This window comes from Oryzias latipes, chromosome 12 (assembly GCF_002234675.1).
Source record: "Oryzias latipes chromosome 12, ASM223467v1".
Taxonomy (NCBI): Eukaryota; Metazoa; Chordata; class Actinopteri; order Beloniformes; family Adrianichthyidae; genus Oryzias; species Oryzias latipes.
Genome location: NC_019870.2, coordinates 20,935,294 through 20,951,211, shown reverse-complemented (window position 1 = coordinate 20,951,211; position 15,918 = coordinate 20,935,294). Strand labels below are relative to the sequence as shown.

Below are 15,918 nucleotides of genomic sequence, written 5' to 3'. Positions count from 1 at the left end.
CGCCAAGATTAGTGCTGTGGTCAACTGGCCTACTCCAGAGTCCCGTAAGCAGTTACAGAGGTTCCTGGGGTTCGCCAATTACTTACGTCGCTTCATCCGTCATTATAGTTCAGTTGCGGCTCCACTTACTGGCTTGACCTCTACCTCATCCCCGTTTCGCTGGACTGAAGCCGCTGAGGCCGCTTTTTGTAAACTTAAACACCTGTTCACTACGGCGCCGGTGCTCGTTCAGCCGGATCCCTCCGTCCAATTTATTGTGGAGGTCGACGCCTCAGACGTGGGGGTTGGTGCGGTATTGTCCCAGCTACATAAGGAGGACAACAAACTGCACCCCTGTGCTTTTTTTTTCCCGCAGGCTTACTCCTGCGGAGATGGGGTATGACGTCGGGGATAAAGAACTTTTGGCCATTAAACTGGCGCTGGAGGAGTGGAGGCATTGGTTAGAGGGGGCGGGTCAGCCTTTTGTGGTCTGGACGGATCATAAAAACTTGTCTTATATCCGGACCGCAAAACGGCTGAACCCAAGACAGGCACGGTGGTCACTTTTCTTTGCTCGTTTTGATTTTGTGGTGTCCTATCGCCCTGGCTCCAAGAACGTGAAACCTGATGCCCTTTCCCGACAGTCGGAGCCCTTGGTTGAGGTTCAGACCCCTCAGACGATAATACCCACCGCTTGTGTTCTGGGTGCTCTCTCCTGGCGGTTAGAGAAGGACATTAAGGACGCCCAGAACCACGAGCCAGACCCTGGGGGGGGTCCTCCTAACAGACTTTATGTCCCAAGGGCCATGAGGAGCCAGGCCCTCCAGTGGGCCCATGCTACACGGTTCACCTGTCATCCCGGAGTGCACAGGACTATCACCTTCTTGCGTCGCAGTTTCTGGTGGCCCGGTTTGGCTAGGGATGCCAAGGAATTTGTTTCGGCCTGTATGATCTGCGCCCAAAATAAGGTCAGCACTCAACCACCACCTGGGTTGTTACATCCCTTACCTGTCCCGAGTCGTCCTTGGTCACATGTAGCGTTGGATTTCGTCACGGGACTGCCTCCGTCCGCTGGCAAGACGGTGGTTATGACGGTGGTGGATCGTTTCTCTAAGGCAGCCCACTTCGTGCCTCTGAGGAAACTGCCGTCTGCCTCTGAAACAGCCAGGCTCATTGTCGTACATGTGTTCAGACTACATGGAATACCAGTGGACATTGTTTCTGACCGTGGGCCACAGTTTGTGTCACAGGTTTGGAAGGCTTTCTGTGCGGCCTTTGGTCCCTCGGCCAGTCTCTCCTCAGGCTTCCATCCCCAGACTAACGGGCAGGCGGAGAGGACTAACCAGGACCTTGAGGTGGCCCTCCGGTGCGTCTGCTCCCGTCACCAGTCGTCATGGAGCACCCTCCTGCCCTGGGTGGAGTATGCCCATAATGCCTTGACGTCATCAGCTTCGGGTATGTCCCCGTTTGAGGGTTCCCTGGGCTACCAACCACCATTATTCCCTGAGCAGGAGAGGGAGGTGGCCGTGCCTTCGGTGCAACACCTTTACCGACGCTGTCGACGCATCTGGAGGGAGGCTCGTGCAGCACTCCTACGCTCGTCTGCAGCAAACAAGAGACTGGCTGATCGGCACCGGCTACCGGCACCCACCTACACGCCGGGTCAGTCGGTTCTCCTGTCCACCTCCAACATCAAGCTGCGGACGGAGTCAAGGAAACTCGCGCCCAAGTTCATCGGGCCATTTGTGGTGGAGAAGGTCATCAACCCTGTGGCAGTCCGCTTGCGTCTGCCACGAACCATGCGAGTGCATCCTGTGTTTCATGTTTCCCAGGTCAAGCCTTACATCACGAGTCCTCTCCAGCCCGCGCCCGCCCAACCACCACCACCCCGCATCATCGACGGTTTGCCCGCTTGGACGATCAAGCGCATTATGGACGTCAGACGTCGAGGTCGGGGCCTTCAATACCTGGTGGATTGGAAGGGTTATGGACCTGAGGAGAGGTCCTGGGAGCCTACGTCAAGGATCTTGGATAAGGGCATGCTTAAGGACTTCCACAAGCGGCACCCTGACAAGCCTGGTGGTGCGCCCAGAGGCGCCCCTTGAGGGAAGGGTATTGTCAGGAGCCGGAGCCAGGGCGGGTTTGGTGGGTGTTTTCTCACTTCCGGTTTTGGGCTTTTATTTTGTTACTTCCTTTCAGGGCTCACTGTTTCACTAGGTAACTTCACCAGTCATCACCGGCACCTGTCTGCTCACCTGTTTGTCATTCCCATTTGTGTATTTAAACCCTGGTCTGTTTGTTTCTTGTCACTGGGTCGTTTTGTAAGTTCGCTTCAGTCATTTCAAGTACTATTGTGATTAAACCTTGTTTGCTTTTGAAGCTCTTTTCGCTGTCCTGCATTTGTGTCCCGACTCAACCTTGACACTTATATCCATAAATCTTGTGTTCATATTTTTTATTTATTTATTTTTGTATTTGTGTATACGTTTCTTGTTGACAATTATCCTATCCCATAATGGACGCTCATTTAAAGGAACATTTTGTAAATATTTTGAAAGTGAGAAAAAAGTATAATTAATGAGTAAAGAAGTCAAGGAATGGGACTAAAATTAGGAGATATGAGAGTAGCTATTGGCATACAAATAACGGAGCATTTAAGGCGTGATTTCATTAAAAGATTTTGTGAATTAGAGACACATTTAACTGGTGAACTAACAGTCATGTCTTTTTCAATCTCTTCATAAAGTTCATCCAGTCTCTCCTCTCTTTCCTCCATGGCGATGCTGGCCTCATGGTGTCTCTTTCTCCACTCCTCTAAGTAGCTCTCATCCAAATCCTTGTAGGCTAGAACCAGTGTGCGGAGGCCGTCCCCTGCATATTCCTGTTTTAATTGTAATAAAAAAAACTTTTTAGTGTTAGCCAGTATGTTGAAATTGCATGAATATAAACATCTAGTTGCATGTCTCACATTGAGATGTTTCATAGTAGCTTCCATTAGTTTGTCACTGGAGGGGTGCAGCCTCTCAAAGACAACAATGTCTGCTCCTTTGCAGAATAGGGTAATCTTGCCTTCAGGGCTGCGCACTTTTTGTTAGTTAAAAAGGTTAGTAAAAGGGCCAATTAGTGACATCATGCATGCACAAAGGTAGATACCGGTATGCTCACATCCTTAATTTAGTCAAAATTTTACAACTGCTTGTAGTTAAAAGTTAATAAATCTCAGTTATTGAGGATTTGAATTCATGCAAGGACGCACCGGCGAGTTCTAGGGATTCGTTTGCATATACAGTCATTGTTTGCACTTCATCTCAATGAAGCACAAAATTCCAAGGAAAACTCAAACACTTTGTCAATTGAAACACTTTAAAGGATGAAAAACCATGCTTGCTAAGTTTATTTTGCAGTGAAATATAGCATTAAAAACTTGGTTTATTTTTCTGCATCAATGTTTTATTTAAGTTTTTCTGTTATTAGTTGTTCTCACCTATAATGGACATCCTCTTACGCACATTGCTGAAGTCCAGGACAGCTACAAGCTCATACACGACGTTTCTCCCCATCTCCATGACTGTGATGGTCTCTGGTGTGCGACAGTGGAACACAAAACCAAAATTCCTCGCTGCAGTTACCAGAGCGCTCTCATCAGGAGACTGAGCCTGGTAGTTAAGCTCCCCTGCCAAAGGAGAAAAAATACTATTAGTTTTATTTCCCTAAGCCAACCAAATGTCTTAGCCATGGAAGTTTCTGCTTCTTATACTACGTTCACACACTCAGCAACGCGCTTTAAATTGACCACTTCCAATGTAAAGTCGATGCAAATGTACATAAATGTGCATTTTGGTCTTTCGTGTTCAAAACTCTCGTGGTCACGCCTCACTATGCAAGTTTTTACGTTTCTCCTTACCTCACCACTTGCGGGGGCATTTAGAGATGTAGAGGTGTCCGAACTTGTTTCTTTTTTAAAGGGGTGTGCTCTGGATCACAAACTATTTTGTTTAAATTTAAGTAATGACTTTTTGTTTTTGCCTGACTAGATAAAACCGATGTTATGTATTTTCTAAGCACTGGCAGCTACGCTCTAACGTAGCTTACTGGCGACTGTTCAGGGCGTCATTTAGGGGTGTGTCCCTGAATTTGAACACTATTTAATTACTCCTTGTGCTATCCTAGGCACTTTAACATTGGGAGTTGGGTCATCTAGACCCACTAGACAGTGCGCTAAACCTTTTTTCTTCAATGATTTGTGAACCTCACTGGTGTCCATGGATTACATGAAATCTTTCCACCTTTATCCACCTTTGTTATGGTAGGGAAAACACATCAATGTAAGGGTGGGGTCATCTAAGATAGCACAAGGGTTACACAAATTTCCCATAACTCTCCGCTTGGAGGGCTAAATGTAGGGCTAAGAAGAAGCTTGAGGAGTAGGGGAAGAATTCCCCCCAAGTCTCATCCAACTTTAAGTGGTGGACATGGTCTAGTATTGGGTGAACACCATGGGCCAGTTGTTCAAAAAGTTTAATCTGGATCAAAATTATCCGGATTTGGAAATCACATTTTCTCCTATGCAGGATCAGGTAATCCGTCTTACTTTTATGCCGGTTTTTCAAAGCAACATTGGACTGGATCACCCTGATCAAGGTACACAGTTTTCAAGATTACCAAATCCAGATTACCTGTGCTCTAAATGGGACAACATATCACAACACGGGCTACCAGCTGTGTAAAGAACAGGTAGAAGAGCCAACATGGGGTCACTGTGAGAGTTTGTTATTTTGAGACAAAACACAAAAATAACAAACATCCACTTCCATTCATAATTTCTTTTATGACCCCACATCTGAGTCACAAAAAATAAAAAAACAAATATACATTAACAAATACATTGTGGATATTTTGAAAACGTCTTAAATAAAATGGCTAAATGTCCAATAGTTAACAAAATAAAGAATGTTCAGGGAGTTGTTTTATCTGAGGAGGAGAGACGAGCATTTCCAAGCTCTGCTTTTAGGAGGTGGATCTGCAGTTTAGCTTTTGGTTTGCTGCAGTTTGGTCAGCTTTATTTTTTCCTCTGCCAGGAGTATCTGTGCTTCTGCTCTTTCAGTCTCTCGTTTTAGAAGTAATTCATAGGCATCATCATTATTTTCCGGCAAATGATGCTTCAAGCGTCTTTTCTGAGCTCCTGTGACTGCTGGCTCTACCAGTGAGGGTCCAGGTTGAATTTCAATAATAGGGCTGAGATCCAGAATGAATGTTTCCTCTGCATTAGGAGGAACAGGCTCACTTTCCTCTACCTCTACAAGCCTACCCACTCCTACCATGGCTGATGACTCCTTTTCTTGCAGCATCCACACCAGCGCAGGCACGCTTCAACACTGCTCATTGCAAAACAAAATGTGCAGTTGAGTGTTTAAATGGAGTTCTACAGAGGCGCTTTGCATGCCTTAACTACTTGCGAGTGGAACCACAGGGAGCATGCAACATAATTCTAACATGTATCGTCCTGCACAACATTGCTACCAGGCGCAATGTCCCTCTCTGTGATGACGTTTATGATGCACCTGAGCCATTTGAAGAACAAGACCAACCTCTGGCATTCTGTCAGAATGAGGGACTGAGTGGACGTATAGTTAGGGATGCAATTGTTGGACATTATTTTTGACAGGCTCATCTTTGATGATTTTTTCTTTAAAATTAATATACGGTGATGAATTGAATATATTATTTTTTTTGTTATTGAAATCTGTTTTGGGGATTATTTCATAGTTTTTACTTTACTGAATAGCTTAATTGGTAGCCTATGTCTACTATATCTACTTTATCACTGTTACAACGGTTACACAAGTCAAGTGCAAAATATGAATAAAAGTATAAACACTAAATGTAACAAATGTATCATTTGACCAATTTTAAAGTTTTTCTACATTTTCCTCCTGGAATCCACCTTTAAATCCTACCCCCTGTTGGGATCAGGATAATCCAGTTTTTTTGGATCAAAGTTATCCAAATCCTACTGACAAGTTTTGAACAACACAAACTGAAGGTTTGTTCCAGATTAGAACTAGGATTGGATTCTGTGATCTAATCTGATTTCAGATTCCTCCTTTCCCTTTTGAACAACCCATTTTCAAGATTTGATCCAATCCGATCACCAAAATCCCATCAGCTTACCTTTGAACAACTGGCCCCATATGCTCAAAGTGCTATCAAGAACCTGCTTTCAGTCAGTTTTTCAATCAGTTCTTGAAGACAAATGACATGCCCCGTGTGTACGTACCATTAGATGTTGTTTCTGAAAAAATGTCCCAGAACGAAACTGTTAGGTTTCTTAATATGAAAAGTAAACAAAACAAGGTAATCAACAAAAAAATACATATGCAAAATAATTTTTCAAATTAGGTTTAAAAACTCAATGATCTGCACTTCACTTCTCACGTCCATTCATTTTCTTAACTTGCTATCCCTTTCAGGTTCACCGGGTTGCCAGAGTCTGTCCCAGCCACTGCTGGGCATAGGCGACGTACCTCCTTGACAGGTTGCCAGCCTGTTGCAGGGCACACAATCACGCCCACACACACTCACACATGCACACCTAGGGAACACTTTAGAGTAGGGCTGGGCGATAAATGTATTTTAGCGATTAATTCAAATTTGTTGAGTTTGGATTTTGACTGTTTGAGGTTGTGTACAGGTGATTTTTATATATCGTAATTTCCGGATTATAAGCCGATACTTTTGTCACACGCTTTCAACCCTGCGGCTTGTTCAAGGATGCGGCTGATTTATGCAATTTTTCTAACGACCCATAGGGGCACTCGAGCAGAAAAGGTAAGCGTGAGACAGGGGGAAGACACAAGTTTCATGTAAATTCCCACTTTGAGAATGAATAGCATGAATAGATAGTCACAGAAAATAAAAAAGAAAAGCAGATGGTTCTTGTTGTCAGTCATCTGAGCCATCAGTCATGCAATTGACTGCAATGGAAAACTATCTGTGAACCATACACCTCTTGACTGCATACAGTTTAAAGAGGAGGCTATGGGAGAAGCTATCTGCCTACTCTCATTTCCAGCATCAAGCTCATTTGTTTTGACATTCCCTCTAATGGCCAAACATAATGGACGCCACTTCTGCTCTTAGACCCCTCAGTCATGGTGCAACAAAAAGAAACACCCATGCTCAGCCCTATTTTGGCCGCATCCTACAATCCCTTGCTGCTATCACACACAACGTGCAAGTGAACGCCACTACAATACAATACAGCTTTCAAGTTAAAAGCAATCGTTAAAAGTAGTGTGAAAAAATCCACCATCACCAACGGGTTTGCTGTGTGGACAGCACAAGCTCAGGAGTGAATTTGCCTCTGGATGAGAGTGACAAAATGAAAACAACAGCAAAGGAGAGAATGAGAGAGTGTGTGGTGAAGAATGTCTGACGCTATTCCAATCCGACACTGAGGAGGAAGACTTCCATGGTTTCAGTGCACAGGAGGAAGATGAAAAAAGCTCTCACTGACTTTTATGGGCACGCGCTGCGCAGCGCTTTCCTCTGCGCGCGCGCCTATAAGTTACTGCTGCTCTAGGTTACTGCCGTGTTTACAGGCACTTTTTGGAAAGAAAAGCTCAGGCATATTATTAAAACTTGGAAAACTCTTTCTGTGTACCGTTTTTCTTTGTAAATATATCATTTGTTGAACCTTTCCTGCGATTACTTTTTTTCCTTTTTTCCTCTCCGCCGAAGGCGGTTCTTCTTTCGGTTTTTCACTTCCCTGTTTGGACCCCCAGAGCTTCCAGAGTGGGTTAATAAAGAATCATTCATCATTCTTCTGGGGGAAACCTTCTTTTATTACAGTTCTCTTTCACTCTGTATAACAAACATAAACACACACCCCCAACACACTTTCGCTGCACGCATGTTCTCCCCTCCTTCCACTGCACACACTTCCTCTTCCTTCTTCACACGTGCGCGGTTTCAGCAAATTCACATCCTCAATCTACAACAGAGCGTGGCGACCTGCGGGTTAGCCCTGCCTTCAGCCCCTAAGACTTATAGGAAGTGGGGAATCGTGGGCGTAAAGTTTCTCACCATGACTAAGGTGGCTGTGAGCAGAAGTGACATCCATGGTGTTTGTCTGTTTGTGAGTGTGGTCTAATTAACAGGCTATAGTGCTGGAAAGGAGTATACGCAACCTGCATTTATTTCTCCCTCTATGAGACTGTTGGAGGTGTGCAGCAAACATTATGTTTCAATGTGTGTGCATGCAGCTAATATCCAGGTGCAGCTTGTGTGAGTATGAAATAGTTGACCCTTTAAAAATGTAAGAGGTGCAGCTTGTAATCAGGTGCGTTCTATGGCTTGGAATTTATGGTAGATAACAAGTTCAAACAGGTACCATTAAAACTGGTAACAGGTGCAGGACAAAAGATCTTCTTACAGAAGAAGTTACAGGTCTATGAGAGCCAAAAATCCGGCTTGTTTTTAGGTGACCAAATACTTATTTTCCACCATGATTTACAAATAAGGTCTTTAAAAATCAGACAATGTGATTTTCTGGATTTTTTCCCCTCATTTTGTCTCTCATAGTTGAAGTATACTACTACTGTGCCTTGCGAAAGTGAGGCCCCCTTGAACTTTTTGACCTTTTGCCACATTTCAGGCTTCAAATATAAAGATACAAAACTGTAACTTTTTGTGAAGATTCAACAAGTGGGACACAATTATGAAGTGGAACGAAATTCATTGGATATTTCAAACTTTTCAAACAAATAAAAAACTGAAATATTGGGCGTGCAAAATTATTCAGCCCTTTTACTTCCAGTGCAGCAAACTCTCTCCAGATGTTCAGTGAGGATCTCTGAATGATCCAATGTTTACCTAAATGACTAATGAATAGAGATCTACAGCTGAGGTGGGAGAGTTTGTCCATTGGACAACAGTCAGTCGTATTCTATTGTACTCTATTTTATTTTATATTAATCTTTTTTACCTGTATTTATTTCACTTAATTTTATTATTCATCTTATTTTATTCTAGGATTTTTCTCTTTTGCACTGTCTTGCTAGTGAGAAACAACATCTCGTCTCACCCGTGTACTTCCTTGCAAATACTGTGTGTGTAATGACAATAAAAATCTATCTATCTATCTATCTATCTATCTATCTATCTATCTATCTATCTATCTATCTATCTATCTATCTATCTATCTATCTATCTATCTATCTATCTATCTATCTATCTATCTATCTATCTATCTATCTATCTATCTATCTATCTATCTATCTATCTATCTATCTATCTATCTATCTATCTATCTAATGCACAAATCTGGCCTTTATGGAAGAGCTGCAAGAATGCCATTTCTTAATGATATCCATAAAAATGGTTGTTAAAAGTTTTACACAAGCCACCTGGGAGACACAACAAACATGTTGAAGAAGGTGCTCCGGACAGATAAAACCAATATCGAATTTTTGGCAACAATGCAAAACATAATGTTTGGCATAACAGCAACACAGCTCATCACCTTGAACACACTATCCCCACAGTCAAACATGGTGGTGGCAGCATCATGGTTTAGTCCTGCTTTCCTCGTCAGGGAAAGGGAGGATGGTTAGAATTGATGGGAAAATGGATGGAGCCCATTACAGGACTATTCTGGAAGAAATCCTGATGGAGTCTGCAAAAGACCTAAGACTGGGGCAGAGATTTGCCTTCCAACAAGACAATGATCCAAAACATAAAGCAAAATCTACAATGGTATGGTTCATAAATAAAAATATACAGGTGTTAGAATGGCCAAGTCAAAGTCCAGACCTGAATCAAATTGAGAATCTGTGGAAAGAACTGAAAACTGCTGTTCACAAATGCTCTCCATCCAACATCACTGAACTCGAGCTGTTTTGCAAGGAGGAATGGGCAAAAATTTCAGTCTCTCTATGTGCAAAACTGATAGAAAACATACCCCAAGCACCTTACAGCTGTAATCACAGCAAAAAGCGGTGCTACAAAGTGTTAAGTTTAGGGGCTGAATAATTTTGCACACCCAATTTTTTAGTCTTGTATTTGTTTAAAAAGTTTGAAATTGGTTCCACTTCATGATTGTGTCCCACTTGTTGTTGATTCTTCACCAAAAACTACAGTTTTATATCTTTATGTTTGAAGCCTGAAATGTGGCAAAAGGTTGAAAAGTTTAAAGGGGCCTTACTTTCGCAAGGCACTGTATGATGAAAATTGCAGGCCTTTCTCATCTTTTTAAGGAGTACAACTTGCACAATTGGTGGCTGTCTATATACTTGTTTGCCCCACTGTACGTCAGACTACATTGGACTGCCTGAAATGTAACCCTCCATCATGGGGTGTTTTTAAGCAAGAAAACAGAAACAACTCATTTGTGATTGAAATAAACATTTCATTGACAGTGTGGAAACGGCAAAAGCAGAGAACAAAAATTGATTTGAAATTTATATTACAAGCCCCTCAGAAAAATAACTGTTATTTTTATCTGATATTTTCAATATGACTTCTTCTTTGTTTGCATTCAACAGAATACAATTTTATAAAATAACACCTATGATTTTTCTTTGCAAATTAATGGAAAAATTCTGCCAGTTGACTTTTTAAGCTACCAGCCAACTTGGCTGATGAGTCAAAAATAATACTTGGTCACTGCGGTTGTGACTTCAAACTTGGAGCATCAAATCACGCACAGCAAAATCAGTTTCAAGGCTGTTGCTACAAATATTGTTCTGCCAACTCTGTTCTGGTATTTTTATTTATGAGAGCTCAAGCCTTAGGTAGCTCACAAAACATCTGCTGTATTGTTCTACATTAACTTTTACAGCTTGAATTTAGTTACACTTTGTGTTTGAGACAGTTTCCAAAGGAGATGTTAAAATAAAATAGTTTTTGTTAAATATAGTTAATCATTTGTAATTCTTGTTAAGGAAAGCAAAAACAGGAAGAAAGAAAAATCAATTAAAATAGAATAATCGATTTTGTTCTTTGGCCATATCACCCGGCCCTACTTTAGAGTAAAAAATTCACCTATGAAGCATGTTTTTGGACTGTGGGAGGAAACCGGAGTGCCTAGAGAAAAGCCACGCATGCACAGGGAGAACACACAAACTCCACACAGAAAACTCCCAATCAGGATTTTTACTGTGAGGTGAGAGCGCTAACCACTGTTCCACCGTACAATCAAATATTTTTAAATAATGTTTTTTGTAGGGTCTCACCTTCCTTTTTTTCTTCTGGCATGACAGTGTGACACAAAGCCAGCAAGCGGAAGAAAGCGTGAGCCTCTGAGTTTCCTTCCCTGACTGTCTCCACCAGACTGTGATCGTGAAAAATGAACTTTGGATCTGCAAGCTTATTCCAGCTGAAGTCCACTCTCTCCATTTTCTTTAGGGAAAATTAGGGAAAAGAAGACAGCATTAATATTGTTTACGGTAAAACGAATCATAAAAGTTTTGTGGACATATAAGGCTTTTACCTCTAATATTTTCACCTTATGTCCAGAAAAGTCATACAGCTCCCCTGAACCAAAGAAATGATGACATCATGCCCTTCTTTAGAACTAAGTACATATAATTTTGTTATATTCATACAGTTTTATTTTTACATTTGAATCCAGTTGCTCACCATAGGGTTTTCCATTAATGGAGCATTTGTTGAAGGTCATGATGTTCTGCGTCAGGGTTCCAGTTTTGTCACTGAAGATGTATTTAATCTGGCCGAGCTCCTCATTGAGCGTGGTGGTTCTTGCCTGAGCAGGAGTATCTTTCTTAGGATAATACATCTTTCTGTCCCAGTCTATGAAGAAACTGTTTCCTAGACGGATGATCTCCACGCTGAAAGTCAAGCATGCAAAAAGTGGTCAAACTTTACCAACATAAACTTAAAATACCAGACAGAGACTTTTCTTTGGAAAATGTACCTCACGTAGAGAGAAATGGGCACCACCGTGTTAAGGACTATGATGTAAGACCAAAAGATGAAAAAGGATGAGAGCTCAACACTGATGTCTGGTAAATGAGGAAGAAACACTGTGAACGCAGAGCCCTCATTCGTCTCCCAGATGGAATTAGCGATGGAGAGAATGACACATATTGTCACAAGGAAACCACAGATCTGATGAAACAGATTAAAATTTGTTGTTAACATATTTTTGCAAGTTTTTTATTTTATTTCAGAAAAATTCCCATTGATTTTAAACTGTCAATAACAGCATCAATGATGATTAATGCATCATGCAGATTTCTAATGTGAATGCAGTTGTTGAATTGGCTTGAAGAAGGTTTTTGTGGAGTTTGCATTTGAGTGAACATAAACTCACACATAACACCAGGATATTCATCATACGGTCAATTCTTGTCCGTTTGAATTTTGACTGTCCACTGTTCTGCATGAGTTTAGTGTCTGGACCTGAAGAAATGCAAAGGAATAACTTACATTTATCCACAGCTTTGAAAAAAAAAGTAATAAAAACAGGTATATTATTAAATCCTTTCCAGCATTTTTAACGCATTGAAGATGGGATAAAATGTACTATCTATACAGTACGGGTGCACACAAGAGCATTTGATGAAAAAACTAAAGTTATATTGAGAAATAAAAAGCTATAACTCATTCATTCTATTTGACAAAACAACCATTCTTGATCTGCAAACATTTTTCAACATGTTGCAAATAATTTTTTTATATTTTTTTGTAGTACAAATTATTCAAGTTATAAACTAGCTAACCGGATACTTCAATAAAAGTACATTTACATTAACACAATTCGTTCAACCTGCTTTCAAGTAATACGTTTTCAACAAGCTCACTCCTGATTGCCGAGAATGGTTGCCATAAAAATGAGGACTCGGACTGATTCAGACCAATCACAGACTACTGACAACTTCTGACTCAGACATGATGGCATCTCTATTGCGAATGAATTGACTTCATGTCATTGGAGCCAGAATTGTAGGCCATTTTTAATGGGTGAAAATTTGTTCCATAAACGTTACGACCCCTGGTAGTTGTCTGCTTGTCTTGTGTGTGCGTGTGTGTATGCATATGTGTTCTCATCTCCTGTAGAAGTCCAGCTCCTGCACAGCTGCTGACTCCACCCCTCTGCAGAGCTGATTGAGGCTGCTACCTATCGCCTGGCTTGGAGGGAAGCTTAAAAGCTCCGAGGATCGGAGCTTTCCTGAGTGGGAATTTGTTCTTCAGCCTGCCCCTGCTGTCTGCCTGGCCTTAGCTTGAGAAAGCCTCTGGTTTCCCCCTTAGCTTTGATTCTGGTTTTGTCCTTTTGTTACATTTACTCTTGTGGTCTTTTGTTTGCATTTTGAGTAATTTGGTGCCTTGCTTTAAAGCCTGGGAATTTAAGTTATCCCATTATTTATTGCACCTTTGGTGTTGAGTTGATTATTTCTCTTTTAGTCCCCTATGAGTGTTATTTGTCACTGAATAAACGGCTGTGTGGCCAACTTTAACCCCGCCCGGTTATCATAATTTTCTTTATGTTACACATTTCTCCATCCTCTCTGAAGAGGGACGTAACATAGGTGGGGGCTCGTCCGGGATTATTTAAATTTAAGGGGTTCAAGTGTCAGCTGTCACCAGCTTTTACCTTTGTTTGTGTGACACCTGCAGCGTTGTTGTGCTGACGTTTCCTTTCCTCCTGTTTGTGTGCCAACGCCTGTGTTTCAAAAAGGGGAAAACCATGGCATCCGGCTTTAGTTTGGAGCACTTCATTGCTCACGCAACCTTTGAACAATTGGAAACGTGCCGCAAAAGCGATTTGATGCAAATAGCGAATCACTTCCTCGTCAATTATCCCAAACCCATCCTCAAACAGGATCTGAAGGATCTGCTGGTGAGTAGCTTGGTGGAAATGGGTGTGGTTTGTCTGCCTGTCACTGTCACTGATGTGCCTGTGTTGTCCGCGGACGGCGCCTCTGGGAGAGGTAGCCGCGAGCGTGACGGCGGCGCCCCGCGCGTGGGTGGCCGCGTGCACACGGAGACACTGCCCGTGCTAGGAGCACCTGTCAGAGAGAGCGCTGAGAGGCTCGAACAGGGAAAACCGCCCTTCAGCCTCCCTCGATATGATCCGTTCTCTCCAGGCAGCGGTGGGTCACGGGATGAGGCCCGTCTGAAAGTTCGGCTCGCCCGTCTGCAGCTTGAAGCGCAGGAAAAGGCGCAGACCCGCCAGATGCAGCTGGAGATCAAACGAATGGAGATCGAGGCCGAGACAGCTGTCAGAATCAGACAGCTGGATTTGGAGGCAAAAGCTCACATTCCTGTAAACTCCGATGACGGCACAAACCCTACTTTCCCCGGTTTACCCACTACCTCACTTGACCTCAGTAAATTGATTTGTCTCGTTCCCGCTTTCAGGGAAGCGGAGATGGATTCCTATTTCGCATCTTTTGAAAGAATCGCTGGTACTCTGAAGTGTCCCCGTGAAATGTGGCCTTTGTTGCTCCACTGTAAATTGAGTGGAAAGGCCCAAGAGGTTGTAGCGTCGCTCCCTCTTGAGGATTCATTAAATTATGATTTGGTTAAAACAGCTGTTTTGCAGGCATATGAACTCGTGCCTGAAGCTTATCGCCAAAGGTTCAGACAGCAGATAAAAAGTCCGTCGCAAACTCATGTGGAGTTTGCCCGCGAAAAGAGCATTCTCTTTGATAAATGGTGTTTGGCATCCAAAGCTGATGATTTTGTTTCTCTTCGGGAACTTATATTGTTGGAGGAGTTCAAACGAAGTTTGCCCGAGAGTCTAGTTGTTTATTTAAATGAGCAAAAAGTGAACTCTGTGACGTCAGCAGAGGTGCTGGCTGATGAATATGTGTTAACTCACAAAACATCCTTCCTCGTGCCAAACAACCACCCGAGAGCTGCTGCTGTACCTCAGCCGACTCGCAACAAACCACGTGCATCCAGAGAAACATGCGAGTGTTTTTATTGTCACAAAACTGGACATGTCATCGCTGACTGCGTTCTCCTCCAAACGAGATCTGAAAATGCCCAACAGAGTCCTTCTAGTCCAAAAGGGGTTGGAATCATCTTAAAGTCAGGTAAAAGGAAGAAACACTCAGCCTCCTGCTTTAAACCTTTTGTCTTTGAAGGTCTTATCTCGCTGAGCGGCAAACGCACGGATGAGCGCTCAGTGCGCATTTTGAGGGACACAGGTGGTTCCCAGTTCGTTATTTTGGATAATGCATTATCATTTTCAGATTCATCCTCCTGTGGATATACCTGCCTTCTTCGTGGGATTGGCATGGAGTATTCTCCTCGCCCCGTTCACCTCGTGCATCTAAAATCTGAATTAATTTCAGGTATTTTTCCCATGGCAGTTTGTCCGGAACTGCCCATACAAGGTGTTACAGTTTTGCTGGGAAATGATGTGGCTGGCGAAAAGATTGTGCCACATCTCGAGGTACCCCCGAAAACCACCTTAGCGCCGAAACGTCAGCGCCGAACAGCCATGCACAGGCCATACCCAGCCTGCGCCATTACGCGCGCGCAGCCGCGAGATGACTTGTCTGACGGTTTATCTATGCATTTTCTTTCAGGAACTAACCGTGTCACGACGTCGTGTAAATCTGACAGTTTTTCTCAAAGACAGGAGACCATGAGAAAAGGTCACACGTCTGATTTGGAGCACTCTGGGAAGTCCGCGCCCCCCGTATGCGCACAGCGACGTGCCACACGGAGAGCTGATCCACTTTTACGCACGGCTTGTTTTTGTTGGATGTCCTGCATGTGACCCAGTGGAAGGGGCACTAGTTTTTAGACCGGGAAAATTAGGCAGCATTCACACCTCGCAACGTTCCACTCAGGCCTTAGGCATGAGTTCCAGCCCGGAACTCCTAACCAGCGCCTCCGGCGCTCGGTTTTGCTGGAGAGGAGAACCGGTTAGGTGATGACATGTCCAGTTTGGATTCACGTTCT

General features: G+C 43.1%; 1 protein-coding gene across 5 annotated transcripts in view; it reads right to left on the bottom strand.

Annotated features, from left to right (window-relative positions):
• Positions 1-15,918, bottom strand: part of LOC101164988 (phospholipid-transporting ATPase ID) — a 59,589-nt gene that overhangs the window by 20,175 nt on the left and 23,496 nt on the right. For 4 of the 5 annotated variants that reach the window (XR_002874275.1, XM_023960687.1, XM_023960688.1 and 1 more), the window contains 8 exons: positions 12,314-12,402; positions 11,915-12,108; positions 11,620-11,828; positions 11,471-11,514; positions 11,214-11,379; positions 3,464-3,652; positions 2,948-3,063; positions 2,696-2,860 (listed from right to left, as the gene is read on the bottom strand). Coding sequence is in view for 4 of the 5 variants with exons in the window: in XM_023960687.1 (XP_023816455.1) it covers positions 2,696-2,860; positions 2,948-3,063; positions 3,464-3,652; positions 11,214-11,379; positions 11,471-11,514; positions 11,620-11,828; positions 11,915-12,108; positions 12,314-12,402 (1,172 nt within the window). In the remaining variant the exon portion in view is untranslated. The remainder of the gene's footprint in view (positions 1-2,695; positions 2,861-2,947; positions 3,064-3,463; positions 3,653-11,213; positions 11,380-11,470; positions 11,515-11,619; positions 11,829-11,914; positions 12,109-12,313; positions 12,403-15,918) is intronic. The other variant, XM_023960689.1, reaches the window with a different exon arrangement.